Here is a 24,206-nt window from a genome sequence, read left to right on the forward strand (position 1 = left end):
ACCCGTCTCGGCTCTGGTATGAGATTCGCCTGTCACGGAGGTAATCGGCCAGTACCCTACAGAGGTATCCCGGCATCCGGTGATACCGAAGCGCCTCTAAAATTACGCTCCAGGGCAAGGTGTTGAACGCGTTCGCGATGTCCAAGGACACCGCGAATACCACCTCACCCTGGGCGACGGCAGCATCAGTTATCCCCTTGACCCTCTTCAGGGCATGTATGGTCGACCGACCGCTCCTGAAGCCATACTGGTTGGCATTCAGGTCTGGGCCCACTGTCGCCAAATGCCTCTGCATCCGGTTGACGATCACCTTTTCAAAAATCTTGGCCGCTTCGTCCAATAGGATGATCGGCCTGTACCCCTCAGGTGATTCCGGCGGGCGGCCCTCCTTCCTCAATAGGACCAGCGTACCCTCCTTCCAATGCAGGGGAAAGCGGCCCTGAACCAGGCATTCGTCCAGGAGTGCGACCACTTCCTCCTCATAGACAAAACGCCAACAAATACGCTTAAAAAAAAAAAAAAAAAAAAAAAAAAAACCCGCTGACGGCACTCTCCAACAGATGGTTATGTGAGTGGTCGATATGAATCCAACATGTCAGTACGAACATTCTCTTGCTAATTTTTGTGGTATAGTCGAAATAAGTAAATAAATAAATACGTTTAATTGCCTTCATATTGTTTTTTTTTTTTTTATTTAGTAGGGGGGGGCAATCGAGCAACAAATCGCCTAAATTCATTTGTTTGTCATCTTTATAGACAATAAATGCGTTCATCAATAATTAATGTCGTTTCTTCTCAATTAGTGAAGTTGGCAAATCGCGCGAATGTACTGCAACTTAGAAGAAAGAGGGCGTTAGGTGTCTTCTACATCCGTACGCTATTATTCACGAATGAATGTTTTAATTCAATGTAATTTAATTTAACACAATATCACTTTCACTTATGTCATTTAGATTATAGTTAATCTTGTAGAGTGCAATTATTATTATAATAATTATGTTGTATAGTATAGAATAGGTATAGAAAATATGTATGCTTAGATTTAACTACAGTATTAAGTTAGTTACTAGGAGCACCGTGCCCAGGCAGCATTCAGACAATAGTATCAAATCGCTTAAGAAGGATGTCTAAGCGTAATTCGATTATATTACGTCAGAGGGCGCCACTAAAAAAAAAGTACAAAGTTACTGGCACACAGTGGCGCCGTGATATTTTATTTCTTTATTTTATCGAGTGTGTTTTGTTATTTTTTCAGTGTGTAAAAACGAGTGAGTAACAATGAACAGAGAATAGTGTGTTGTCCTTATTAATTATATTTGTTAAGTCGTAGTGTGTTGTATATATGTTTTGTTAAGTTATCATCATAATTCTATAATAAACATTAAGTGAAGAGAACGATGCTTTTATTTTGAACAAAGACTGCTGTCTGGGCCCTTCGAATCATGTTAAATGCAGTGTAGCGAATAAGGACAACAAATAAAAAAAAAAAAATACTCCCGAAAAAAAAAGTTTTATTTTTCATTGACTACATATTTGTAACCCAAACCAATGTCCTATTTTGAGTCAAAAAAAAAAAATTGGTCATGGTAGTTATGACAGCGCAAGTGCGAAGCCGATAACGTGACGAGTTATTATATTTATGACGTGTGGCATCACGGGGCGGCCACGTCAGCACAGAGCCGCCACATAGGAGGCGCGAGCCGCGACAATCGACGCTAGACGTCCTTGCCCACAACCCGTCTTGCTCGGCTCTATTTCCGTAAATATTTCACTAAATGTTTTTTCCGTGACTCCGTGGAATTTAAGATTAAAAAAAAAAAAAGGATACACGTTAAATTTTAAATATCGACATCGATTGTGCAAGTGGATACAAAAATGTGTTCAAATATTGTATTGATATTCGACTTTTCAAGCCCCCTAATGACTTCATTCTATCGGTTTGTTCCGTACAATATTTGTATCTTATACCGACAAATATGTTGATATTAGAGGACTTACTCATTCATAATTGATAATGAGACTCAATTGCTAATAATAGATTCTATTATAAAATATGTACAATATGGCCTAGTCACCCTTAACTTAGGGTAGGCTCCGAGCCCCTCGGTGGGGACCTATAGTGAGCTGATGATGACGATGATGATGATTCTAAAACCAAAATATGTCTAAATCGTACCCGCAGATAGAAAGATGCTTGAAGAGAGCTTCGATCCCCATGTGGTGCACTCGCTTCGCGCGCACCGTGGCGAAGTCACATGTGTAGACGTGAGCGGCGCGCTTTTGGCCACGGGCGGCGGCGAGGGCGCGCTGCAGCTATGGCGCTGGCGAAAAGGCGCAGGCTGGCTTGTGGCAGCTAGCGCTCCACGCGCGCATCGTTTCGGTGTAACGGCAGCGCGCTGGACGTCCAGCGGCGCGCTCCTCGCCTCCGCAGGCGTCGACGGTGCTGCGGGGATTTGGACAAGGGCGCTGAGGCCGTGGCGCGTGCTGGCTGCTCCCGGAGCAGCTGCCGCACGAGCGCTGTGCTGGGCGGGCGCGCGGCTCCTCGTAGGGCACGACGATGGCGCGCTGTGCGTTTGGGCGTCGCGTCGGGGCACCCTGCTCGTGCGTCTGAGGCCGTGCGAGAGCGCGCTGCATGCGCTAGCCGCGCTGCCCCCGGCTGGTCTGCTGCTCGTCGCCTGTACTACTGGCACCCTTAAATTCTTCGATCTCGGCGGTAATAATCCAAATTCTGATTATTATTTATGGGCTTTTATTTTGTCTTTTTATTTTGGAATAAACTCTGGCATATTAAGCATTATCATGCAGAGCTATTAAATAAACGATGCTTCTGTTTCGAAAGTCCATATCGTATTTCAAATCAGAAAAAAAAAACATAATAATATGTAATGTTTGTCAAATAAAAGGCGTGACTAAAGAATTAGGCGTCCGATTTTCAGATGTATACGCGTGCGATGCAGCGGGACACGAGCCACCGGTGTTGCTCTGGGAGGATGGTGCGCACGACCTCGGCGCGTTATGTGCAGCGGGCAGCGCGTGCGGACATGCGGCGGCTTCGGGCGGGCACGACGCACGCGTTCGTCTGTGGCACGCGAGTGTAACGACGGGCGGGCGGAGGATACGCGCAGGCGGCGTGCTGTGCGGCCACGCGGCCGCGGTAACGGCGCTGGCGTTTGCGGGCGGTACTCGGCTTCTGGTCAGCGCCTCGCTTGACAGCACGGCCCGTCTGTGGGCGTGCAAGACCCTCACCTGCCTTCGCGTTCTGCACGCCCATTCGCGATATCTCACGTGCATCGCAGTGCCGCCTGACTTTCGGTACCTTATTACAGGTGACTTTCGACTAACTCGGGTAACTCTTACATAAGATAGATATAATAAGAGATGACAAACAGATGATATAACATGACAGACTATATAGTGATGTATGTACAGGGTCCAACGACCGCACGGTGCGCACCTGGTCGCTGGGCACGCTCGACCTCGACGATGAAGTGGCCCCACCCTGCGCGCTGCTCTCACACTTCGGCCTCGGTGATCTGAAGGTATGGTAGATGTTAAGTCTGCTATTATTTTTATAATTTAATATATGTACGATCCAATTCAAAGGTTGTGGCATATGGTTTGCAATTCTGATGCATCTTGAGATTCAGATCATATTTCTGGGTAAACACAAATTCAGGTGTGGGCGGACTTAAAGCTATACAGGAATGGGTAATACTCGCCAGCATCTGGCGATGAGTCGCAAACTGTTTGGTTTTAGTCTTATGATATTAAATATGAAAGATGCTCAGGGTATTGAACCGATGCTAGACGAGGAGCTGGCCGAAGACTGCAGTGCGGAGGAATGCGCGAGGTCCGGGGTGGAGGGCGCTCCTCCGAAAAGGCTGTGGGTCTCGGAAAAGACACACGTTGGCGCAATAAATTCCATTGTTACCTACAAAGACCTACTCGTCACCGCATGCAGGTTTGATAGGAATTTAAACTAGTAATGTGTCAGATTATCGTTTTTTTTTTAAATAATTAGAACTAGCATCTTGACTTGGTTTCGACCGCGTGGAAAAGCATATGCGTCTATAGTTCTATCGTACCAGCAGTAACCTTGCAAGTCCTAACGAGAAACGAAGTTTTCGAATGTGCTAATTAGTTGTGATATGATAACTTCTAAACACTTTGTCTGAATGAAATAGAACAGTTTGCAATTTTAATTCGATTAAAATGCTCCTGATATCTAAAATATCTATTTGAAAAAAAAAATTGCTATTTAAATCGAAACAATAGCATAACAAATAACGTGCGATATTTGATTGCTTAGAGATATAATGACTTTATCGCAGCATTTTTTGAGATCTTCAATTCTCTCATACATAATTTTACATAACTCTACTGGTTTACCTTACGTAAGCCAAAAAAGGCAAATTTAAAGGCGTGTGCAGCGACGGCGGTGTAAGGGTGTTCCGCTGGAGCGCAAGACGCGGCGAGCTGGCTTGCGAGCGCACCTTACTTGCTCACCGATTTCCGGCCGCGGCTGCTGACCTGACGGTCATGGGCGACGCCGACATACTGCTGCTCAGCGCAGGCCTCGACGGCCGTGCACTGCTCTGGGACCTCCAGGTATACTTCTCCTTACATCGTATCAATGGACACAATGTGCGCCTGCGACTTTTTTTTTGCCACGAAATACTTACAATGGCAATGTGAAGCATATTGTAAATTGACAGAGTAGCAAATTGAACTATGAACTAAAAGATGATCCATCAAATTACCCATGAGTAACATGACTGTAGTCTGGCTGCGAGCTGTGGTCAGTGTCAACGGGGAGCGCAGGGGGCGTGACTGGAGTGACAGGCGCCGGGGGTGGCGTGCGTGGCGCGCGGCTTTCTCCGCACCGGCCACCGCTCTTGCTGCTAGCGATGGACGACGGAGCGCTCGCCGTTTGGACCACACAGCAATCTCACACTGAACCTATTCAGTAAAAGACGTCAAGTTTTTGGACTTTCATTAAGATAAGGTCTTCATAAAGTATGATCTTTTACAGAGATTGTATGTGCAGAGGTATAATTGTGTAATGCAGCGAGTACGAGTCATTCGCCGAAGCGGCGACTTGTTGCGCGTGGTCAGCCGAGGGGCGCGTGTGTGCAGCGGGCGCCGCGGGGGGAGAGCTGCGCGTGTTGGGCCCGCCGCCCACAGCCGCCACGTTGTACGCGCAGCGAGATGCGCACGACCTTGGTACTGCTCTATTCAACCTTCTTGATTCTATAGGAACCAATGCAGATCGTTCCTTTCCGGCCTTCAGGAGACGCGCGCGCGAACTGTTTACTTAATGTCAATGTATTCCTAGAACTCCACTGCAGTGGAACTTCTTAGCATACCGTTCATTGTCTATGTTTAAACATAAACAACAATATGTATTAACGTGAGCGTCACAATTTTGGCATGGTCCGGCCGTCATACCCGGCATTGTATTCGTAAAAGTAGAGACGGCTGTATGTTTTAATACAAGTGTCAGGGCAACGTTTGCCATGTATTCACAGGTGTACTCTGCTTAGATTTTGCTCCGATGCAAAACAAAGATGACTCGAAATATCTAATGGCGTCCGCCGGACGCGATACGTTGGTGAAAATCTGGGAGATTGGCTTCGAGATGCGTTCCGGGCTGGCACGTATCAACGTGCGGCTCTTGCACCGCGTGGAGGCGCACGGTGGGTCAGTGGAGTGCTTGCGGTGGGCGACTGCGGGCGGCGCGCAGCTTGCCACTTGTGGCGCAGATGGCTGGGCGCGCGTGTGGCGCCTTGCGCCGGGTGGAGACGTGCGACTGGTGGTAGCCGTGCCAACGGGCGGCGCAAGTGGCGCGGTCGGGGCGACGGCCGCGGCCATGCTGAGCACGTCACTGCTGGCCGTTGGCTCGTTGACGGGCGAGCTGGCAGTGTGGCGCGTGCCGTCTCCGCCCGGCGACGCCGACGAGGACGACGAACCGGAGCCGCGTATGTGGGGGCCGAATGACGTCTTGCGCTGGCTGCGCGACTACGTCACTCGTGTTCCAGGTGACGAACTGATACGACCGCGATTGACATAAACTCTAGGCAGCTGTGGTGCACCGGCTCACATCGATCGACAGATAAACACTGCTGGCAATAGGTTTAAAGTAAATGCATGTTGTCCAAAGATTCCGTGAGCGAACAAGGCAGCGGGGAGGCGCGTGGGGTTGCGAGCGTGGAGGCGGGACTGAACGGTACTCGGCTGATGCTGGAGCCACTGCCGGACTTGTTGCCCGACCTATTGGCGCTGCTACGACGACTGTGCCCCGGTATATATAAAATATTCAATATTTATTCTATAATGTTATTTATTTGCAATGAATAGGAAGTCCACTGAGCCGGTTACCACGCGTTTCCTCGATGTAAACCTTCTTAAAAAATAAATTTTATTTTCTGAAGCTCCGCTAGAATTGTGTTGCACAAGCAATTATTTTTATTCTTATAACTTTAGTTAAGATTTACAAATGTCCTTATGTATTATATATCATTCGATTACATATTTTTATTAAATGTATAATATATTTAAAAAAAAGTTACTTGCCGATGAGCATCACATTCGTGGAAATAATAATATAAAAACAAAACTTAAAGCAGGATCTGATTTGGAAAATTCGAAAGAAAATGAGCAGCTGTTGAAGCGACTCGAAGACGAAATCGAGTGGCTGCGGCGTGAGCCCCCTGCTCCCGAACTTGTGAGTACAGAACTAGCTTCCCATGCTAACCTCACGTCACACACCTCACTCCACGCCCCTTACGATGAGTTCCTCACAAAGTACCTCGCGTCATACATCTCACGCAGCGCGAGCCGCAGTGCGAACTTCACACCACGCATCTCAAGCTGCAACCCCTATTCTTTCATTTATATATGTGTGTTTATTTCTAACCTAACCACTTTAGGGTGTGGTTGAGCCTGAATATACAATACGAAAGACACAAGGGCTGTGAACAACGAATGCTTTATTAGAAGATTATCGTATGTTTGTTTTTTTGAACCAGCCTAATCCTTTACATGGTTTAAATCTGTGAATGTTTTCTGGTGGTGCGGCGGCAGGAGGCGCGCGCCCCGCACGCTCTACGCTGTCCGCTAACACACGCGCTGCTCCGCGAGCCCGTGCGCGCTGCTGACGGTTTCACTTACGAACGTACAAACATACTGGACTTTTTCTCCGTCAATGGTTAGTGGCTTGTATTTATTTTAATATAAAGTTGTTATTATAATATTACATATACGCTGGATTATAATTATTATATTAATTTAATAAGTAATACATAACAATACATTAACCAGAACCTAAAACATTAACAGAACTACAAACAGAGCATGCTTGAGAAATCTACCTGAAGCGGACTGATTGTTCTCAACTGATGAATATTTTGACGGGAATTTAGATGATGTGTGCGGGCATATCATAGGGTACATACATGTGTTTAAATTTTGCGTGGACAAACTCGCGAGCCAAATCAAGAAGGCAGCGTGTGACAGAAGCGGCCGTGTCGCCGCTGACTGGCCGGCGACTGCGCAGCGCGGAACTGTCGCCCAACTTCGCGCTGCGTCGGCAACTGCGCGACTTCCTGTACACGCCTCCCGCGACCGACGCGAGCGGACCCGAGCTGCCCCGAGCTGCCCCGAGCTGCCGCGAGCTGCCGCGAGCTGCCCCGAGCTGCCCCGAGCTGCCCCGATCTGCTCCGACCTGCTCCGAACTGATGCGAGCCGACTAGCAGTCCACCACAATAAAAATTGATTCACTTTTATATTACATTATATATTATGTTCACATTGAAAAAAAAATTATTTTCAATACTTTTGTCTTATATGCCAAAAGCTAGAGTTGTTCAATAAATAGGTATGTTTTTTTGCAAAATTAACATGTATTTAAAAAAAAAGCGTCTTGTCTTGACAGACAGACAGACAGACAGACGGACAACAAAGTAAACCTATAAGGGTTCCGTTTTTTCCTTTCGAGGTACGGAACAGTAAAAAAAGTATGATTTTATTTTCTTGTACAAGACTTCGCCAATGTATCTGTATAATGATTACCCTCATAATAAGTCTGTCTTTATTACATTACTCAGTCCGCTGGCACATCGATACAAGGTGGGTCTTGGCCTCCGACACAAGAAATCGCCAAAGTCTTGAGCCTTCTCCTGCTAGTCCATCCCTTGCAGCTCCCGCAGATCCAGCTCTACGGCGTCTCGCCAGCGGTACCAGGCTCGGACCGTTGGGTCTGTAATACATTGGTATCGAATAAAATAGTATAACAGCAATCAAACAATAATTAGGTTTTTTTTTAATATTTTTTTACTTCGATATTGATTTGTAAATTTTTTATATTTTCTATATACTGTTAATTTTGTTAAGTTGTTTGTATAGAAAAAGTAGACAATCATTTTGTTTTTCATAAAAACGAATTCTCTGTATAATATTTCCTGCAAATTCCAAGTGAACGGTTTCGGCAAAAGGATTCGCTGCCTACTTTCTGTATCTGTGGAGTATCTGTCGCAAAGTCTGTCGCTGACTTCGAACAACAAACTGTGCAGAGTTTGTTGTTCGAAGTCATTTTATTGTAAGCTACATGTAAAGTGTATGCGCACACAATGATATTGCATAGAAATGCCCTCCAATAAATGATTCAACGTGAGTCCTATAACTGTAATGAGAAGTCGCTACTATATCAACAATATCACGAGCAAGTATCTGCCTATATTTTAATTTAATTGATAAGGCAGAGAGGGCAAGGACGCGGACGTGATATGTGCATGTTCAGTCAGAACGGGCGGCATGAGCGTGAATACTAGTGGTATTGGTGGTATTAAGTCTTATGATAGGATTAAGCGTTATTAATTAGATTTTTAATTTATCGCAAGACAATTAGATTAGATAGTAATTTTTCAGTATAGAAACTTTTAACGTTACGGCAGAAGTTGCACCGACAGTGCATCCGACAGTTTATCAGCATGCCGTTGCGAAAGATGACATCTTTCGGCTTGCTGCTAGCGCTGGTGGGGGCGCGGCTAACGTGCGCCGACCTTTACCACCCCGACAGAGAGGCTCCTCGTGCCGCAGTAACACTTAATTCTAATCCAGCGGAGATGACCGCGAACTACTGGATGGATGAGGCGCAGGCCGCGATACGGGCGAGGAAAGCTCGCTTACGGGACGCCGCCGCAGAACACACCGCGCGTAACGTCGTCATGTTCCTCGGCGACGGCATGTCCGTCACTACGCTGGCGGCGGCGCGCACGCTGCTCGGTCAGCGCCAGGGCCGCACCGGGGAGGAGTCTCAACTCGCATTTGAAACATTTCCTACCGTTGGCTTGACTAAAGTAAATATACGAAATGAATAAATTATTCTATATATCGAGTGAAGACAATCTATAATATAATTTTTGTTTCAAGACTTATTGCGTGGACACACAAATTGCAGACTCCGCGTGCTCAGCGACAGCGTATCTATGTGGCGCCAAGGCCAACCGTGGCACATTGGGTCTGACGGCGGCCGTGCCGCGGCGGGACTGCGCCGCCGCTTCTGAGCCCTCAGCGCATCTCGACTCTATCGCCGCCTGGGCACTCGCCGATGGACGAGACGCAGGTTGTTTCCTATTACAACTTGTATTAGTTATTCTACTAATCGAATGAATTCATTAAAAAAATAATGAATATAGCATATATTTCGTATATTTAGAATTATTTTTGAAATACAAGTAAACATCCAGTTATGATAACAACAGTGGAGTTTGTAGTTGTGCTGCAAACGCCAGACGCTACCGTAAACACGACGCTAGCGCAGCGATAACGTGACTCTGACCGCCGGCAGGAATAGTGACGACGACAAGAGTGACGCACGCGTCTCCAGCGGCGACGTACGCCCGAGCCGCGAACCGCAACTGGGAAAACGATGGAAGCGTACGGAGTAATAATCAGGATCCGAATATCTGTAGAGACATTGCCCACCAACTTGTTCATTCTTATCCTGGAAATCAATTCAAGGTATCTGCTTTACTCGCCATCTTCTTAATGATAGGTTTGTACTATACATAATTCAAACAATAGATGCAACGCGGAGTAGACAACGCGAAGGCCGAGCGCGACTGATTTCACAAATATTTTACTAGACGGGATTTCACAGCAAACTGATTTTAATAATTGTAGACCGGCTCGTGATATGTCAGTTCGTGTGTGGCAGGAAATAAATCACAAGGAGGTATATTTTTTTTTCTATCCTGGTGAAGTCTGGTGGGTTGCTAGTTAATAAATAACATTATTTTCTAGGTAATTTTAGGCGGCGGTAGACGTGAATTTATACCTACTTCAAGTATTGACGAAGAAGGAACCCCCGGTCGTAGAACTGATGGACGTAATCTCATTGAAGAATGGCAAATAGATAAAATATCACGCAATGTAACGTATCAATATGTGTGGAATCGTAGCCAGCTGGCGAGCGCCGCGCGGAACATTCCTGACTATCTTTTAGGACTCTTCGAGGGGAGCCATTTGCAGTACAATATGCAAGCCGATGCGGCCTCGGAGCCAACGCTCAGTGAACTGACCGAGGTGGCAATTCGTTCGCTCAGCCGCAACGAAAAAGGGTTCTTCCTGTTCGTGGAGGGTGGGCGCATCGACCACGCGCACCATGCAAATCGGCCGCAGTTGGCGCTAGATGAGACGCTAGAGATGAGCGCAGCCGTGGCTCGCGCCGCCGAGCTGCTTTCCGACGACGACTCCTTGATCGTCGTGACGGCAGACCACGCTCACGTCATGACACTCAACGGGTACTCGCCGCGCGGCACCGACATCCTCGGGCCCTCCAACGACCGTGACGAGGCGGGCGTGCCCTACATGACGCTCTCGTATTCCAATGGACCCGGTTTTCGCTCGCACCATAATGTCACCAGACCTGATGTGACGACAGAATCCAATTTTAGTACGTATCACCGAATATTTTCGTCTGGAATTATTTCGACTGATAAAGTAAATAGGAACTTAATAATTATAGCGGCGTCTTTCTGTTTTTAGGAGCGTTATCTTGGAGGTCTCACGTGGACGTACCGCTCGCGTCGGAGACGCACGGCGGCGAGGACGTGGCGGTGTTTGCGCGCGGGCCGCAGCACGCCATGTTCGCGGGCCTGTATGAGCAGAGCCAGCTGCCGCACCTGATGGCCTACGCCGCCTGCATCGGCCCCGGCCTGCACGCCTGCAGCGCCGCCGCCCTTTGCTCCATTTCAATGCCTTTGTTAACCATAACATTTCTTCTTCTTTATAAATTATTAGCTGTGCCCGCGACTTCGTTTTAAATACTGTCTTTGGGTAGCATTTTATTTAGTTGGGCTACATATTTTACCAACACTTACAATACATAACGATAAAACATATTAAAGTCACAAAAAAAATTTACATAAACCTCATATATATGTACATAATCATCTCCTATTATTATTTTGCTCAATTGTAAAAATTACCCGATTACTTTGACATTTATAATATTAGTAAATGGTTGAAATTACTTCAGAAAATGTTAATAAATATAAGAGTAGTTTTAAAATAAAATGTTTTTAATCAATCCATAATAATGTGTTACTGTGGAAAACATTTATCTCCACAACAAACAATTTCTTTTCTTTTAAATTAACAAATCAAATCTTTCTTTTTTTTATCAATATCCACAATATGCAAAATGCGACTGCGTAGATGCTGTTCATTAATTAGAAAAATGGCTATTTCAAAAAAAAAAAAATTAAAGAAAAAATTCACGAGTTGGATGAGCACAAGGCAAATCTACAGTCCGCAGCAGCATTCAATAATGGCCCACTCGAACGGTGCAAAACCACGACCACACAGAACGCAGGCTTCGAGTAGAAGTATTTCCACTTTTTGTCGGGTGCAACTTCGAGCCCGAGTTTAATTTGTAATCTTCTTCTTACCTTTTTATTATGAGAGAAGGTAGTGTGGATATGGCTGGTTAGGGCAAGAGCGGGAAGTGAAAATTGTTGTAGTTTTTTCCATTTCCGAAAGGTTGAAAGTTAAATAAAATGTAGTCACATCTTTATGTGTATATTGCAAAATTATATACTTTATTGTAACAAATTAACTGAGAATCTTTCCTCATCGCTTTATCATATTGAGCAAAGCGATCGCTGTGAGTAGCGCCGGAGCCAAGAGATGCGTGGCGGCAGCGCTGCAAGCGTGCAGGCCAGGACCGATGCAGGCGGCGTAGGCCATCAGGTGCGGCAGCTGGCTCTGCTCATACAGCCCCGCGAACATGGCGTGCTGCGGCCCGCGCGCAAATACCGCCACGTCCTCGCCGCCGTGCGTCTCCGACGCGAGTGGCACGTCCACGTGGCTCATCCAATCGACTCGCCCTGGAAATTAGCATTATTGGAAATCCCGACATAGTTAGCCGTGTAACGGTTATATGTGTGAGCTGCAGCTACTTACTATAATTAGTCTCAGTGGTAACGTCGACTCGCGTGCCGTTGACGTGCGGCCTGAAGCCAGGCCCGTTGCTATAGGAGAGCGTCATGTAGGGCACGCCCGCCTCGTCGCGGTCGTTAGAGGGTCCCAGGATGTCGGTGCCGCGCGGCGAGTACCCGTTGAGCGTCATGACGTGAGCATGGTCTGCCGTCACGACGATCAGGGAGTCGTCCTCAGAGAGCAGCTCGGCGGCACGCGCCACAGCCGCGCTCATCTCCAACGTCTCGTCCAGCGCCAGCTCCACCAGGTTATCATGGTGGGCGTGGTCAATTCGCCCACCTTCCACGAACAGGAAAAAACCTTTTTCATTACGACTCAAGGAGCGAATCGCAATTTCAGTTAATTCAGCGAGAGTGGGTTCGGTGCGGTTGTCGGCCTCCAAGTTATACTGCATGTGACTTCCTTCGAATAGCCCCAGAAGGTAGTCGGGCAGGTCCTCGGCTGCGCTCAATAACTGCTCTCGATTCCACACGTACTGGTAGGTGACGTTGCGCCCCATTTTTTCTCGCTGCCACTCTTCTATCAAATTTCTGTCGTCGGTACGGCGGCCACGTGTACCCTCCTCGTCAACACTCGATGTAGGTAAAAATTCTCTTCGTCCACCACCCAAAACGACCTGTACATTATTATTATACATGATTTAAAACTCTATTGGATTAAATTAAAAATTGAAAGGATTGATACCTAAGTACTGATTCCTTGATAGCTTTAAATTTTTGTTTATGTACTCGTATATGTATACAATTTGTGAAAGCAACTTCACTGACTATATCTATAGCACTCTGGACAAGAATACGAATGGAACGTCTATTTTACGTTCCGAAATTGGTTTTTAGTTTCAGCAAAAAATGGACAAAATTGAATTGATACGCATTCTTTTACAATAAAATTCTAATTATTATAAGATCCGGTCGGAGTAGGGGGACAGCGCACATGTGAAAATGTAAGTGTTTACCTTTAGCTGATTACCAGGAAATGAATGTACGAGTTGATGGGCGATGTCCCGGCACAGCGCGGGATCCTGGCCGTCCTGGCGCACGTTGGCGTCGCTCTCCCAGTTGCGGTTGGCCGCGCGCGCATACACTCCGGCCGGCGAGGCGTGCGTCACTCGCGTCGTCGTCACAATACCTACCGAATTCATTTTAATATTAAAACTCAATCTTTATCAGTACGAATGGGACGCGATGTACAACTCAGAATCTAAACTTCTTTCACCATTGTGTTCATTTTATATTTTTTTTAGTATGTTGTGACAAAAGAGCAAGCGGCCTCTTGATATAGTTAAAAAAGCCAAATGCCCGCTGCCCATGCACATTATCAACAATTGTCGATCCCCTGCCTACTGTAGCAAAAAGTATGTAGGTCCCGACATTACCGAATCCAATTCCCCTTCGCATCTTATCCTTATCCTTATGGAATGAATTACGCGTACATGACAGTACCGACATGCGTACTCCTCAGAGGTAACGAGGTATTACTTCCATTTTATATCTTCTATGTGATCCTGGTATTTCGCCGGTCAAGCCCATTCGTGTAACAGCTGTTGTTAGCAATTATTAAAATCTTAAGCATCGTCACTATTTGATGTGCTGTGACGTACAACTGTAGCGGTAATTGAAATCGCTGGTAACTGTCTGTTTCTTTATTAAGAGTTTTTATTGATTCGCTAAAATTGTGATAAGCTAATCGAATTCCAATTTGCTTAGATTCTTATACCTAACTAAAAATATAGGGTGTTTAAGAACACGACTCTTTAGGAGAAGCCATAGTAGGGTGCTGCTAGTTAACGGCAGGAAAAATAAAGTCAGCGATGGGGTACCAGCGTCGCGGCCGGCGGCAAGCGCCCAGGCGGCGATGGATTCGAGGTGCGTTGCGGGCTCAGTGGCGGCGGCGCAGTCCCGTCTCGGCACGGCCGCCGTCAGGCCCAGCATGCCGTTGTTGTTCTTCACGCCGCACAGGTACGCCGTCGCAGTGCACGCAGAGTCCGCGATTTGGGAGTTCACGCAGTATGTCTATGGATAATAACTATAAACTGAGATATCGCTTTGTAAATACCATTCTCTGCTGGAATTATCAAAGTCAGTTTTAACAGTGGTAGAGCCCGCTATAACATCTTCCTGGCACAAACAGTAACAGCGGCCTGGCTCGCTCTCTGAAATACCACTACCACACAGAAGACAGGCGTGAAGTGGAAACAATTCCGCGTTTCGTCTGATGAGTGTGCGTACCGGAGGTCTTATTTAGTCCTCTTTCCCTTCCCACCCTTTTTCTTATAAGGAAACGATGGGAAGTGGAAGTAGACTCTTCGGATGAGAGGATGCATGGAGAGGGAAGATATTTTCTTTCTGTGCATCCTCTCCTCCGTCGATTAAAGGTAGGCAACGCATATGCAATTGCGTATGTCTATGGGCAACGATCACTTCGCTATTTCAGCGATTTGAGGTGGCCGCTCGCTCGTTTGCCACCTTATGACATAAAAAGAAAGTCATCATTATACCTAATAAGTATGCAAAAGTAAATTTTCGTCAACCATGTGAAAACTAATGAAAGTTTGACATCGTCTTAAGTATGAGCAATCAAAGCAAAACCATCACCATGATGATAGAAGTCACATTTTTGTATAACATCAAAGCTTTCTAGTTTTATTTACTAAGAATAACAAACTAGACTAAAGCTTCATTTATATTATTTGAGGTCATTATAAAATTACATGTATTATGTTTCATAATTACGACATTTTGTTTCTTGCTGTCTATAATATTAGAACTACAAAAAGAAACTTGCAAAAAAATTAAAGACCAAATCGCGCAAAACCCATCATTGCATTTATGCCCAAGCAACAGCTTGCGTTTTACTATACATATATAAAATTAACCTTGGTCAAGCCAACGGTAGGAAAAGTTTCAAATGCAAGTTGAGACTCCTCCCCGGTGCGGCCCTGGCGCTGACCGAGCAGCGTGCGCGCCGCCGCCAGCGTAGTGACGGACATGCCGTCGCCGAGGAACATGACGACGTTGCGCGCGGTGTGTTCTACGGCGGAGGCGCGCGCACCACGCTGACGTGCAAGAATACCCGCCTGCGCCTCCTGCACCCAGTGCTGTGCCGTCAGCTCGGCACGGTCGGGCAATGGTCGCACAGAGGGAACAGGCGCCGCGCGCTCGGGGTGGTAGCGGTCGTCTGCCGCGGCCGCCGCTAACGCCGTCAAGACTAGCACGGACCGAAAGTGCAGGTGCGACCGCATTGTAAAGGCTTTCCAACCCCACTGACTGACGATGATTAACTTTAGTAACTCTTATTACCATAGCTATTATCTAATCTAATCAAACAATATATACCTTTAATTTTATTAAAATGTCAAATATTTAATTTTACAATGTATGTACATATGAATACGTTTATAATCAGAAAGTCGACGACGCGTGTTTAATGCGATTCGAAATGTGACGCGGTTCTTGTCACGGTGGAAGAGATCAAGTAAGGTCTGGTGACAGTCTTTGCCGCCTGCATTCAATATTGGGTTAAAAGGGACAATGTCTTAAAATTCCTTTTAAAAAACCCTTCCGGTCGATGTCCCGTTCATTAAGTGGTAAAATCCTTGTGCCCAGGCTGCGCTCGCCTTGCAAACTATTTGTCAGATATAAATAAATTCTGTAAAAAGCAATTGTAATTAACATATTCTACAAAATTCTACTGATATTTACATTATATTCTACTTATAAACATTTGTTTAAAATTGAATAAAGCTTAAACGTGTAATTTTGTCGCATTTTCTGAAGCAAAAGTGGTTTTTGTGCGAAAACAATATAAAATAGTAAGATATGCCATCACTGACTTTTTTGTGGCTCTCGAGATGGCATTTCTATCAAATATTATTTTTATATAACGGTTAAGTCTAGATAAGAAAAAAAGGCAAATTTAAGGGAATCAAAAAAGGCTGTTTATTGATGTTATTCCGTGTCAGTGGAGCTTTATAATGACAAAATAATTTTTAAAATTGGTTCTGTAGTTTTTTTACTTTATTCGTTACAGCAAATTAATTAAAAAAAAACAAAATACTCGATTAATCGAAGCTGATAGTTGAAATAGCGCTATCTTTTGTCTGCGTTTGAAAAAAAGATTTAAATTTTTAATTTAATTCAAAGAAACTATAATAAACACCGTTAAAAAGATGTAGTAAAGAAAAAATGATCATACGGAGTGAGGATTGAAGTGGATAACTTTCAAACGTTACTCCTCGAAATCGATTCGGTGGTTTAGGCTTTACATACACAATAAGATATATGCGCGGGGAAAACATTATCATCTTTGTCAGTTGTCAGTAGGTAGCAGGTAAAAATCTTTCCCCTCTATGATATTATAAAACAAATATTTAACTAATGGCATATTTATTTTAGAATGCAGTATTTTTCTCTTTCTCTTTATTGTTTTAAAGACTTTCGTTCTTTTGAACATGTCAGTCCCATAACAAAGAATGCAGTCTTCTCATTGGTCCTTTGAGTACGGTCAGCAGGTCATTATCGGAGCCCGTAATGTAATATGTACAAGTAGGTATTTGTATGCACATGTATCTGATCCTCTGTGACCAGCCGCAACTTGAGCGCCGCAACTTGTTTCATATTTCATGACTTGTAAAGCTAATACTTTGCATGAGAACTCATTACAATATGTTAAACAGGTCAATACATGAAATTAAAAAAAATCCCATCCTATGCATACAAAGTTTTTGTAAAGCAATTAATAACTGTTATAATAATTAAAAATAACTATCTTAAACGAGGTATTCTGAAGAGAATGTTATAAAAATTCGAAACTTTTTTAATTCTTTAACTTAAATTTTACATCAATTTCGATAAAAATAAAAAAGCTATTGCTGTTAGAACCGCCGGAGCCAAGAGATGCGTGGCGGCAGCGCTGCAAGCGTGCAGGCCGGGGCCGATGCAGGCGGCGTAGGCCATCAGGTGCGGTAGCTGGCTCTGCTCATACAGCCCTGCGAACATGGCGTGCTGCGGCCCGCGCGCAAACACCGCCACGTCCTCGCCGCCGTGCGTCTCCGACTCGAGCGGTACGTCTACGTGGCTCATCCAATCGACTCGCCCTGGAAATTAGCATTATTGGAAATTCCGACATAGTTAACCGTGTAACGGTTATTAAATATGTGTGAGCTGCAGCTTCTTACTGTAATTAGTCTCAGTGGTAACGTCGACTCGCGTGCCGTTGACGTGCGGCCTGAAGCCAGGCCCGTTGCTATAGGAGAGCGTCATGTAGGGCACGCCCGCCTCGTCGCGGTCGTTAGAGGGCCCGAGGATGTCGGTGCCGCGCGGCGAGTACCCGTTGAGTGTCATGACGTGAGCATGGTCTGCCGTCACGACGATCAGGGAGTCGTCCTCAGAGAGCAGCTCGGCGGCACGCGCCACAGCCGCGCTCATCTCCAACGTCTCGTCCAGCGCCAGCTCTACCAGGTTATCATGGTGGGCGTGGTCGATTCGCCCACCTTCCACGAACAGGAAAAACCCTTTTCCATTACGACTCAACGAGCGAATCGCAACTTCTGTGAGTTCAGCGAGTGTCGGCTCTGTTGCAGAATCGGCTTCTAGATGGTACTGCAGGTGATCACCTTCGAACAATCCTAAGAGATACTCTGGCAAAGATTCTGCAACATTCATTAGTTGATTGCGGTTCCATACGTAACCGTAGGATACATTTCTCGCCCTCTTATCCGCTTGCCATTCTTCAATCAAATTACGGCCGTCCGTTCTTCTCCCTACAGTACCTTCCTCATCAACACTAGAAGTGGGCAAAAATTCTCGTCTTCCTCCACCCAAAATTACCTGTAAAGTTTAAGGGGCACTGTGCATCATTTTTCTAAAGTAAATACTAAATACTGAAGAGAGTTATTCAGGAGAAAAGTCCACATGTCCGCAATAACACAAATCTTACTTTAAAAAGATTTCCAGGATATGAATTCACCAGCTGTTGTGCAATGTCAGGACACAAGTTCGGATCCTGATTGTCTTTAAGAATTTCAGCATCATTTTCCCAATGACGGTTTGCAACTTTGGCGAATGCTCCAGCGGGCGAGGCGTGAGTAACTCGCGTCGTCGTCACTACACCTGTGAATATTAAAATAGTGTCTTTAAGGATAGCTATTGTTTTATTCTTACCGATTAATGTTCACAGATTCTGGAAATGTTCAATTTAATCTCTTCATAAATACCGGCATCTCGTCCGTCATCGAGAGCCCATGCCGCTATAGAGTTGAGGCGCGCTGCTTCTTGCAGCGAAGCTGCGCAATCGTAGCGCGGCACAGCCCCAGACAAGCCTATGGTGCCCCGGTTGGCTTTAACGCCGCACAAGTAAGCAGTGGCCGTGCAGGACGAATCAGCTATTTGTCCATTTATACAGTAGGTCTAGAATCAAATCCACACTATAGGCATAATCACATTCCAACAAAGCAAAAAACTATTTCAAAAACCTCGACAGTTAAAACCTTCGTTAATCCCACAGTAGGAAAAGTTTCAAATGCGAGTTGAGACTCTTCCCCGGTGCGGCCCTGGCGCTGTCCGAGCAGCGTGCGCGCCGCCGCCAGCGTAGTGATGGACATGCCGTCGCCGAGGAACATGACGATGTTACGCGCGGTGTGTTCTGCGGTGGAGGCGCGCGCGCCACGCTGGCGGGCACGGATGCCCGCCTGTGCTTCCTCTGTCCAGTGCTGCGCGGTGTACTCAGCCGCGTCGGGCGCCGCCACTTGCCGCGCCGCTGCGGCTCGCCATGAAGGTCTCTCGGGATGATATCTGTCGCCATTGCCTATAGCTATCAGGCAGACGATGTACCACAGTACTGTAGTCGAGTGCCACATGGTAAACCACGTTGTATTACAATGTCGACTCCTTTTGAAGTCACTTATTATGACATATAAATGATATCTAATCGTATGGAAACTGCGATGGACTTTATCAACAAAAAATAAATAACCATTTTATTACAGTCGCGATGTACACGCATGATAGATCCGTGTTCCATATGAATCTCAAGTCAATATGAAGATATGGCATCACGTGTTCTAAGATTGATGAAATATTATTGTGCGGTTTATTGTATTTTTAACTTGACAGCAGCAGCCATTTAACGTGGTTGTTTTATTCCAGTAGTATGTAAATAATTTAATGTTAGAAAAAGCATTAAAAAACAACAATATAACTTTAAAGGTTGTGTATTGTTTTTGTTTATAATTTCGACAAGCGTTGCGTCACTTGAATATACAGAATGAAGAATAGAGAATGTACAATATTAAATAGTTGTACACAAGTCACAATCGTGATTGGAAATCGATAGTTTTCCTATTATGACAACTTCCTTTATCTATTTATCATTTCATCGAGATATTATCAGAGCGACAAATGACAGGTGACAGGTGACAGGTGATAGGAGACAGGCAAGGGCGAGGGCGAGGGCGAGGGCGGGATGCTGCGCAGTTCCGCGTACTGAGACATCGCGACCACACTTAGGCAGGCGTTACATCTGAGTGGTTCGAGCCATGTTGCGGTTTAGGTTTTATTCATTTTGTATAATTTTGTGTGTGGTTACAATATGCCCTAGTTCAGGTAAATTAAGGCTGTTCATTTTATATTATATTTAAAACCATTACTTGATACATAATATGTAACAAACGCGAACATGTATAAATAATACCACTAGCTTTGAAACAACTCCGCCGCCCGCCACTCGCTTTATGAGAAATTACAAAAAACTTAATTACTAGCGTGTGTGCGCGTGTGTATTCTTCCGGATTCTATATCCTATGTCTCGCTTTGGCATAGATGTAGAACACATCTATGCCAAAGCAAGGTCACTTTAGCAGTTCTGGAGTTACCTTCTATCAAATATTCATCCATCCATCAGTCTAAACTGAATAAGAATTAACATTTGCTTTGATTTCGGGTTGCAGGGTCCGACGAATATCATAATGTTGGAAAGAACAAGCGACTTGAGGAGAAGGGTCCACGGGCCGCGGCCGAGGGGCCGGAGCGCACGGCGCAGTACTGGACGTCGGAGGCGCAGGAGGGGCTTCGGGTGCGCCGAGCGCGGCTGGCCGGTGCAGGCGGGGCGGGCAGCGGGCGGGCGCGCAACGTCGTCATGTTCCTCGGCGATGGCATGTCGTTGGCGACGCTAGCGGCGGCGCGCACACTGCTCGGCCAGCGTGAAGGGCGCACAGGAGAGGAGTCCCAGCTCTCTTTTGAACAATTTCCCACCGTAGGTCTCGCTAAGGTAAGTAAGATTGATCTTCACTTTATCAGATGATAAATCAGTAGAAATTCAATAATAAACAAGCCAATAAATATACCTAATAAGCTATTTGTGATTATTATATTTATATTTGTAACCTTTGAACTGCGAAATTATAAGCCAAAACGTAGGTACCTTTTTATAGAAAAACTTGATGTACTAAGAACGTAGTTACAATTATTGTCAAATTATTAAATTTTACTATTTTATAATATTTTACAAATTTTATGGAATGGAAGTACGCGGTATATAGATATATTGTATGAAGAAGTTGTGTCGGTGTTGTGCAGACGTACTGCGTGGACGCGCAAGTGGCGGATTCCGCGTGCTCGGCGACGGCGTACCTGTGCGGCGTCAAGGCCAACCTGGGCACGCTGGGTCTGACGGGCGCTGCACCGCGCGGAGTGTGCGACGTCGCCCCGCCTGCGCACCGCTTGAGCTCCATCGCCGCCTGGGCACTCAGCGACGGCAGGGACGCCGGTACTTTCTCCACAAATTTATTCATTTAATTCTACTTATTATTAATAAAGAATGAGAATTCCAGGGGTTCTTTATGAACAACATCTATGTATGGGGTCATATTTTTAGAAGTCTAAACAATGGTTTTTATTAATAAGCCTTTTCCAAGTTAGTGGTCTCTATTATATAAATATTGAAGTCGAGACCGATATCAAAAGGCGGTTGAAGCGATGGCGCCTTCTCGTTTCAGCTTTTACTAATTTTTTTACTGTCGAAATACATTAAAATTCTAAAGTTCCCTAAGTCTACATAATTGTATATAGGCATAGTTACGACGACGAGGGTGACGCACGCGTCGCCGGCGGGCGCGTACGCCCACAGCGCCGACCGCGACTGGGAGAGCGACGCCGACGTGAGCGCCGACTGCGAGAGGGCGAGCACGCGCGGCGCGAGAGGTGGCGATTTGCAGCGGGACATCGCGCACCAGCTCGTGCACTCCTACCCTGGCAACCGTTTCAAGGCAATTCATACATTTTTATTAGACAAGGACATCCGCACAGGCACATGAGATGTAGACGCCAGTCCAGTCGGCTTAAAAAAATATGAAGAGAGGAAAGTAAAGGTATTTGATGTAAAGTGCCTCGCGAGATTAACGAGTGCAGCCGACATCATTGTGCTAGCAGTCGTTGGTGAGGTCGCACTTCTCCTGTCAGCCGGCCCATTGGTGGATGAGCCATGTCTTGTGCGTGGCTCGGCCATAGCGTTATTATTACGAATATTTATTAAATAAATAAATCAGTTTTAATCACACAATCAATTTATCGCTTAGTATTGTCTAAAAATAAATTTGTTATTCATTTATTCAACTGGTGGAACTTGCACTTTTAATATAATCAAATTGCACCTTTATTTTTACGAACAACTTGGACGAAAAAATCTGAGAGCAGTTCGATATTTCCGAAAGTTGTTTGAGTGTTGAACGTTGCGAGATGACTTGGGAAGATGATATTATTAAATGAAAAAGTTATTATTTTATAGGTTATTCTGGGCGGAGGGAGGCGGGAGTTCCTGCCCGCCACGTTCACCGACGAGGAGGGTGCCCCCGGGCGGCGGCTCGATGGCGAGGACCTGATAGAGCAGTGGCGACAGGACAAGGTGTCTCGCAACGTAAGCCACCGCTACGTGTGGCAGCGCTCGCAGCTGATGGAGGCCGCCGCCGCGCCTCCCGACTACCTGCTCGGCCTGTTCGAGAGCAGCCACATGCAGTACAACATGCTCGCCAACAAGACCACGGAACCCACGCTCGCCGAGCTCACGGAGGTCGCCATCAAATCTCTCAGTAGAAACGAGAAAGGATTTTTCCTCTTCGTGGAGGGCGGGCGCATTGACCACGCGCACCACGACAACTTGGTGCAGCTGGCGTTGGACGAGACGCTGCAGCTGAGCGCGGCTGTGGCGCGCGCCGCCGAACTGCTGCCCGAGGAGGACTCGCTGCTCGTTGTGACGGCGGATCACGCACACGTCATGACATACAACGGGTACACGCGCCGTGGCGGCGATGTGCTCGGGCTCTCGGATGATCTGGGCGACGACGGTTTGCCTTACATGACGCTGTCGTATGCCAATGGCCCCGGCTACCGCGCGCCGGTAGACGACGGCGGCCGCAAGGACGTTACGCAGGATGACTATCGTGAGTACTAGAATGAACACGTATGCATATTTATTCGTAAAGATATTTTTTTCATAAAGGAAGGTGATCAAACAAGCAATCGACCACCTGACTTTGCTAAAATAGTGTGAAATGAACAAGAAACTTGTTGCAGTGAGTGAAATCCAAGCAATCGATATATAGGTTTAAATTATGTCGTTTGGTGTGTGGAACAGACTCGGCGGAATTTGTGGCGCCGGCCGGCGTACCGCTCGCGTCGGAGACGCATGGAGGCGAGGACGTGGCGGTGTTCGCGCGCGGGCCGCAGCACGCCATGTTCGCGGGGCTGTATGAACAGAGCCAGCTGCCGCACCTGATGGCCTACGCCGCCTGCATCGGCCCCGGCCTGCACGCCTGCGACTGAACCTCACCGCGATCCGAAGCACTATTTGCAATAAACCTTACGTTAACGTTCAAATGTATTATTTCTTGTAGTAGGTTTCCACTGTGCGAGCATCGCCGAACGGTGGTGAACCGAACTACACACGTTGGCATTAGTCTAGGACGACTCCGACCATCCCGACAACTTCCTTTAACCAAAAAATAAGACAGCCCGATTCACTGCAATCTGCTGATTTGCTGTGAGGCTTTAGATTTTTTAGTTGTAACCCGAAAAACTTTGCTTTTAGGAAACGCTATCTTATAACTTTAACTTCATTTCGTAAGTTAATATGGTAGCGGGCTGTAGCGCGGCGAGGGACCGGAACGCAATGCCAAGGGCACGCACACGAGCGACCTATGTTCGGGATCTACATCGCTGTAGGCAAATAAAATAATTTCAGCCGATAAGGCGACATCAGGCGAGCACGTCACGACGTCACACGACGTCATGGCGCTTCTGGCTTATCGATGCGATCCCGGGCTCGAACATTGATTAAGTATCGTTTATCTGATCGCCGGTGCCAATAATACTTACGTCGATACGATCTTATATCGATTCAATAGTTGTTAGCATGATATTAATTAACTATTAATACGGAGATAAGGCTGTAATCGGCGGTCGCATTATTGAAAGGATTTAAGACGATAAGTCTTACAGCCGAAGCCGGATGTATGCGGTACGTGAGGGCTCGTGCTCGTGTGGTCACACCGACGCCGCTTGCATCTGCCGGCCAGGTGCCTCGCGAAAATATGGCCCCCTGGCCTCAGCCGCGCTCGCGGCGCCTACAACACTTGTACCCATAGAGTTGTAGGTAGTACCTACGTCGAACCTTTGTAGTCCCGTAGGCTTTAATATAGGCGCTTATAATATTCA

The 24,206-nt window shown here is 46.2% G+C and overlaps 6 protein-coding genes across 6 annotated transcripts; 4 read left to right on the top strand and 2 right to left on the bottom strand.

Moving 5' to 3' along the window:
* The first annotated feature begins 3,015 nt into the window (after positions 1 to 3,015).
* LOC106126502 (platelet-activating factor acetylhydrolase IB subunit alpha-like) lies at positions 3,016 to 4,970 on the top strand. Its single transcript, XM_013324211.1, has 6 exons — positions 3,016 to 3,073; positions 3,126 to 3,326; positions 3,430 to 3,539; positions 3,789 to 3,961; positions 4,431 to 4,608; positions 4,782 to 4,970. The coding sequence occupies exons 1-6, from the start codon at positions 3,016 to 3,018 to the stop codon at positions 4,968 to 4,970; spliced, it is 909 nt and encodes a 302-aa protein (XP_013179665.1).
* A 946-nt stretch (positions 4,971 to 5,916) lies between these two features.
* On the top strand, positions 5,917 to 7,563 carry LOC106126644 (uncharacterized). Its single transcript, XM_013324391.1, has 5 exons — positions 5,917 to 6,038; positions 6,161 to 6,301; positions 6,624 to 6,724; positions 7,084 to 7,207; positions 7,339 to 7,563. The coding sequence occupies exons 1-5, from the start codon at positions 5,981 to 5,983 to the stop codon at positions 7,359 to 7,361; spliced, it is 447 nt and encodes a 148-aa protein (XP_013179845.1). The 5' UTR covers positions 5,917 to 5,980; the 3' UTR covers positions 7,362 to 7,563.
* A 1,111-nt stretch (positions 7,564 to 8,674) lies between these two features.
* LOC106126713 (membrane-bound alkaline phosphatase-like) lies at positions 8,675 to 11,459 on the top strand. The gene is made up of 5 exons (XM_013324513.1): positions 8,675 to 9,356; positions 9,430 to 9,622; positions 9,848 to 10,020; positions 10,303 to 10,954; positions 11,047 to 11,459. The coding sequence occupies exons 1-5, from the start codon at positions 8,988 to 8,990 to the stop codon at positions 11,322 to 11,324; spliced, it is 1,665 nt and encodes a 554-aa protein (XP_013179967.1). The 5' UTR covers positions 8,675 to 8,987; the 3' UTR covers positions 11,325 to 11,459.
* A 603-nt stretch (positions 11,460 to 12,062) lies between these two features.
* Positions 12,063 to 15,757, bottom strand: LOC106126715 (membrane-bound alkaline phosphatase-like). Its single transcript, XM_013324515.1, has 5 exons — positions 15,377 to 15,757; positions 14,321 to 14,513; positions 13,457 to 13,629; positions 12,466 to 13,117; positions 12,063 to 12,389 (listed from the first exon to the last, which is right to left on the bottom strand). Exons 1-5 carry the CDS (start codon positions 15,740 to 15,742, stop codon positions 12,133 to 12,135), a joined length of 1,641 nt encoding a protein of 546 aa, XP_013179969.1. The 5' UTR covers positions 15,743 to 15,757; the 3' UTR covers positions 12,063 to 12,132.
* A 1,541-nt stretch (positions 15,758 to 17,298) lies between these two features.
* Positions 17,299 to 19,518, bottom strand: LOC106126714 (membrane-bound alkaline phosphatase-like). The gene is made up of 5 exons (XM_013324514.1): positions 18,989 to 19,518; positions 18,716 to 18,908; positions 18,439 to 18,611; positions 17,678 to 18,329; positions 17,299 to 17,596 (listed from the first exon to the last, which is right to left on the bottom strand). Exons 1-5 carry the CDS (start codon positions 19,355 to 19,357, stop codon positions 17,337 to 17,339), a joined length of 1,647 nt encoding a protein of 548 aa, XP_013179968.1. The 5' UTR covers positions 19,358 to 19,518; the 3' UTR covers positions 17,299 to 17,336.
* A 377-nt stretch (positions 19,519 to 19,895) lies between these two features.
* Positions 19,896 to 23,363, top strand: LOC106126716 (membrane-bound alkaline phosphatase-like). The gene is made up of 6 exons (XM_013324516.1): positions 19,896 to 20,102; positions 20,447 to 20,766; positions 21,075 to 21,264; positions 21,567 to 21,763; positions 22,282 to 22,933; positions 23,128 to 23,363. Exons 1-6 carry the CDS (start codon positions 20,036 to 20,038, stop codon positions 23,313 to 23,315), a joined length of 1,614 nt encoding a protein of 537 aa, XP_013179970.1. The 5' UTR covers positions 19,896 to 20,035; the 3' UTR covers positions 23,316 to 23,363.
* The last annotated feature ends 843 nt before the right edge of the window (positions 23,364 to 24,206 follow it).

Source organism: Papilio xuthus, unplaced genomic scaffold, assembly GCF_000836235.2.
Source record: "Papilio xuthus unplaced genomic scaffold, Pxut_1.1 DF824992.1, whole genome shotgun sequence".
Lineage (NCBI taxonomy): Eukaryota > Metazoa > Arthropoda > Insecta > Lepidoptera > Papilionidae > Papilio > Papilio xuthus.

What these genes read in the sequence shown, in the direction of transcription:
- LOC106126502 (XM_013324211.1), top strand. Translation starts at nt 3,016, where the DNA reads ATGTGCAGCGGGCAGCGCGTGCGGACATGCGGCGGCTTCGGGCGGGCA. An exon ending in CTACTCGTCACCGCATGCAG is followed by an intron (nt 3,962 to 4,430) that starts GTTTGATAGGAA and finishes AGGCGTGTGCAG; the next exon opens with CGACGGCGGTGTAAGGGTGT. An exon ending in CACTGCTCTGGGACCTCCAG is followed by an intron (nt 4,609 to 4,781) that starts GTATACTTCTCC and finishes ACATGACTGTAG; the next exon opens with TCTGGCTGCGAGCTGTGGTC.
- LOC106126644 (XM_013324391.1), top strand. Translation starts at nt 5,981, where the DNA reads ATGTGGGGGCCGAATGACGTCTTGCGCTGGCTGCGCGACTACGTCACT. An exon ending in CTACGTCACTCGTGTTCCAG is followed by an intron (nt 6,039 to 6,160) that starts GTGACGAACTGA and finishes TGTTGTCCAAAG; the next exon opens with ATTCCGTGAGCGAACAAGGC. An exon ending in GGACTTTTTCTCCGTCAATG is followed by an intron (nt 7,208 to 7,338) that starts GTTAGTGGCTTG and finishes AAACATTAACAG; the next exon opens with AACTACAAACAGAGCATGCT.
- LOC106126713 (XM_013324513.1), top strand. Translation starts at nt 8,988, where the DNA reads ATGCCGTTGCGAAAGATGACATCTTTCGGCTTGCTGCTAGCGCTGGTG. An exon ending in ATCCTGGAAATCAATTCAAG is followed by an intron (nt 10,021 to 10,302) that starts GTATCTGCTTTA and finishes ATTATTTTCTAG; the next exon opens with GTAATTTTAGGCGGCGGTAG. An exon ending in GACGACAGAATCCAATTTTA is followed by an intron (nt 10,955 to 11,046) that starts GTACGTATCACC and finishes TTCTGTTTTTAG; the next exon opens with GAGCGTTATCTTGGAGGTCT.
- LOC106126715 (XM_013324515.1), bottom strand. Translation starts at nt 15,742, where the DNA reads ATGCGGTCGCACCTGCACTTTCGGTCCGTGCTAGTCTTGACGGCGTTA. An exon ending in CTACCGTTGGCTTGACCAAG is followed by an intron (nt 14,514 to 15,376) that starts GTTAATTTTATA and finishes TATTATCCATAG; the next exon opens with ACATACTGCGTGAACTCCCA. An exon ending in TTCCTGGTAATCAGCTAAAG is followed by an intron (nt 13,118 to 13,456) that starts GTAAACACTTAC and finishes AATAATGTACAG; the next exon opens with GTCGTTTTGGGTGGTGGACG.
- LOC106126714 (XM_013324514.1), bottom strand. Translation starts at nt 19,357, where the DNA reads ATGTGGCACTCGACTACAGTACTGTGGTACATCGTCTGCCTGATAGCT. An exon ending in CTACTGTGGGATTAACGAAG is followed by an intron (nt 18,909 to 18,988) that starts GTTTTAACTGTC and finishes ATTTGATTCTAG; the next exon opens with ACCTACTGTATAAATGGACA. An exon ending in TACCACTGAGACTAATTACA is followed by an intron (nt 17,597 to 17,677) that starts GTAAGAAGCTGC and finishes GCTAATTTCCAG; the next exon opens with GGCGAGTCGATTGGATGAGC.
- LOC106126716 (XM_013324516.1), top strand. Translation starts at nt 20,036, where the DNA reads ATGTTGCGGTTTAGGTTTTATTCATTTTGTATAATTTTGTGTGTGGTT. An exon ending in CCACCGTAGGTCTCGCTAAG is followed by an intron (nt 20,767 to 21,074) that starts GTAAGTAAGATT and finishes GGTGTTGTGCAG; the next exon opens with ACGTACTGCGTGGACGCGCA. An exon ending in CGTTACGCAGGATGACTATC is followed by an intron (nt 22,934 to 23,127) that starts GTGAGTACTAGA and finishes TGTGTGGAACAG; the next exon opens with ACTCGGCGGAATTTGTGGCG.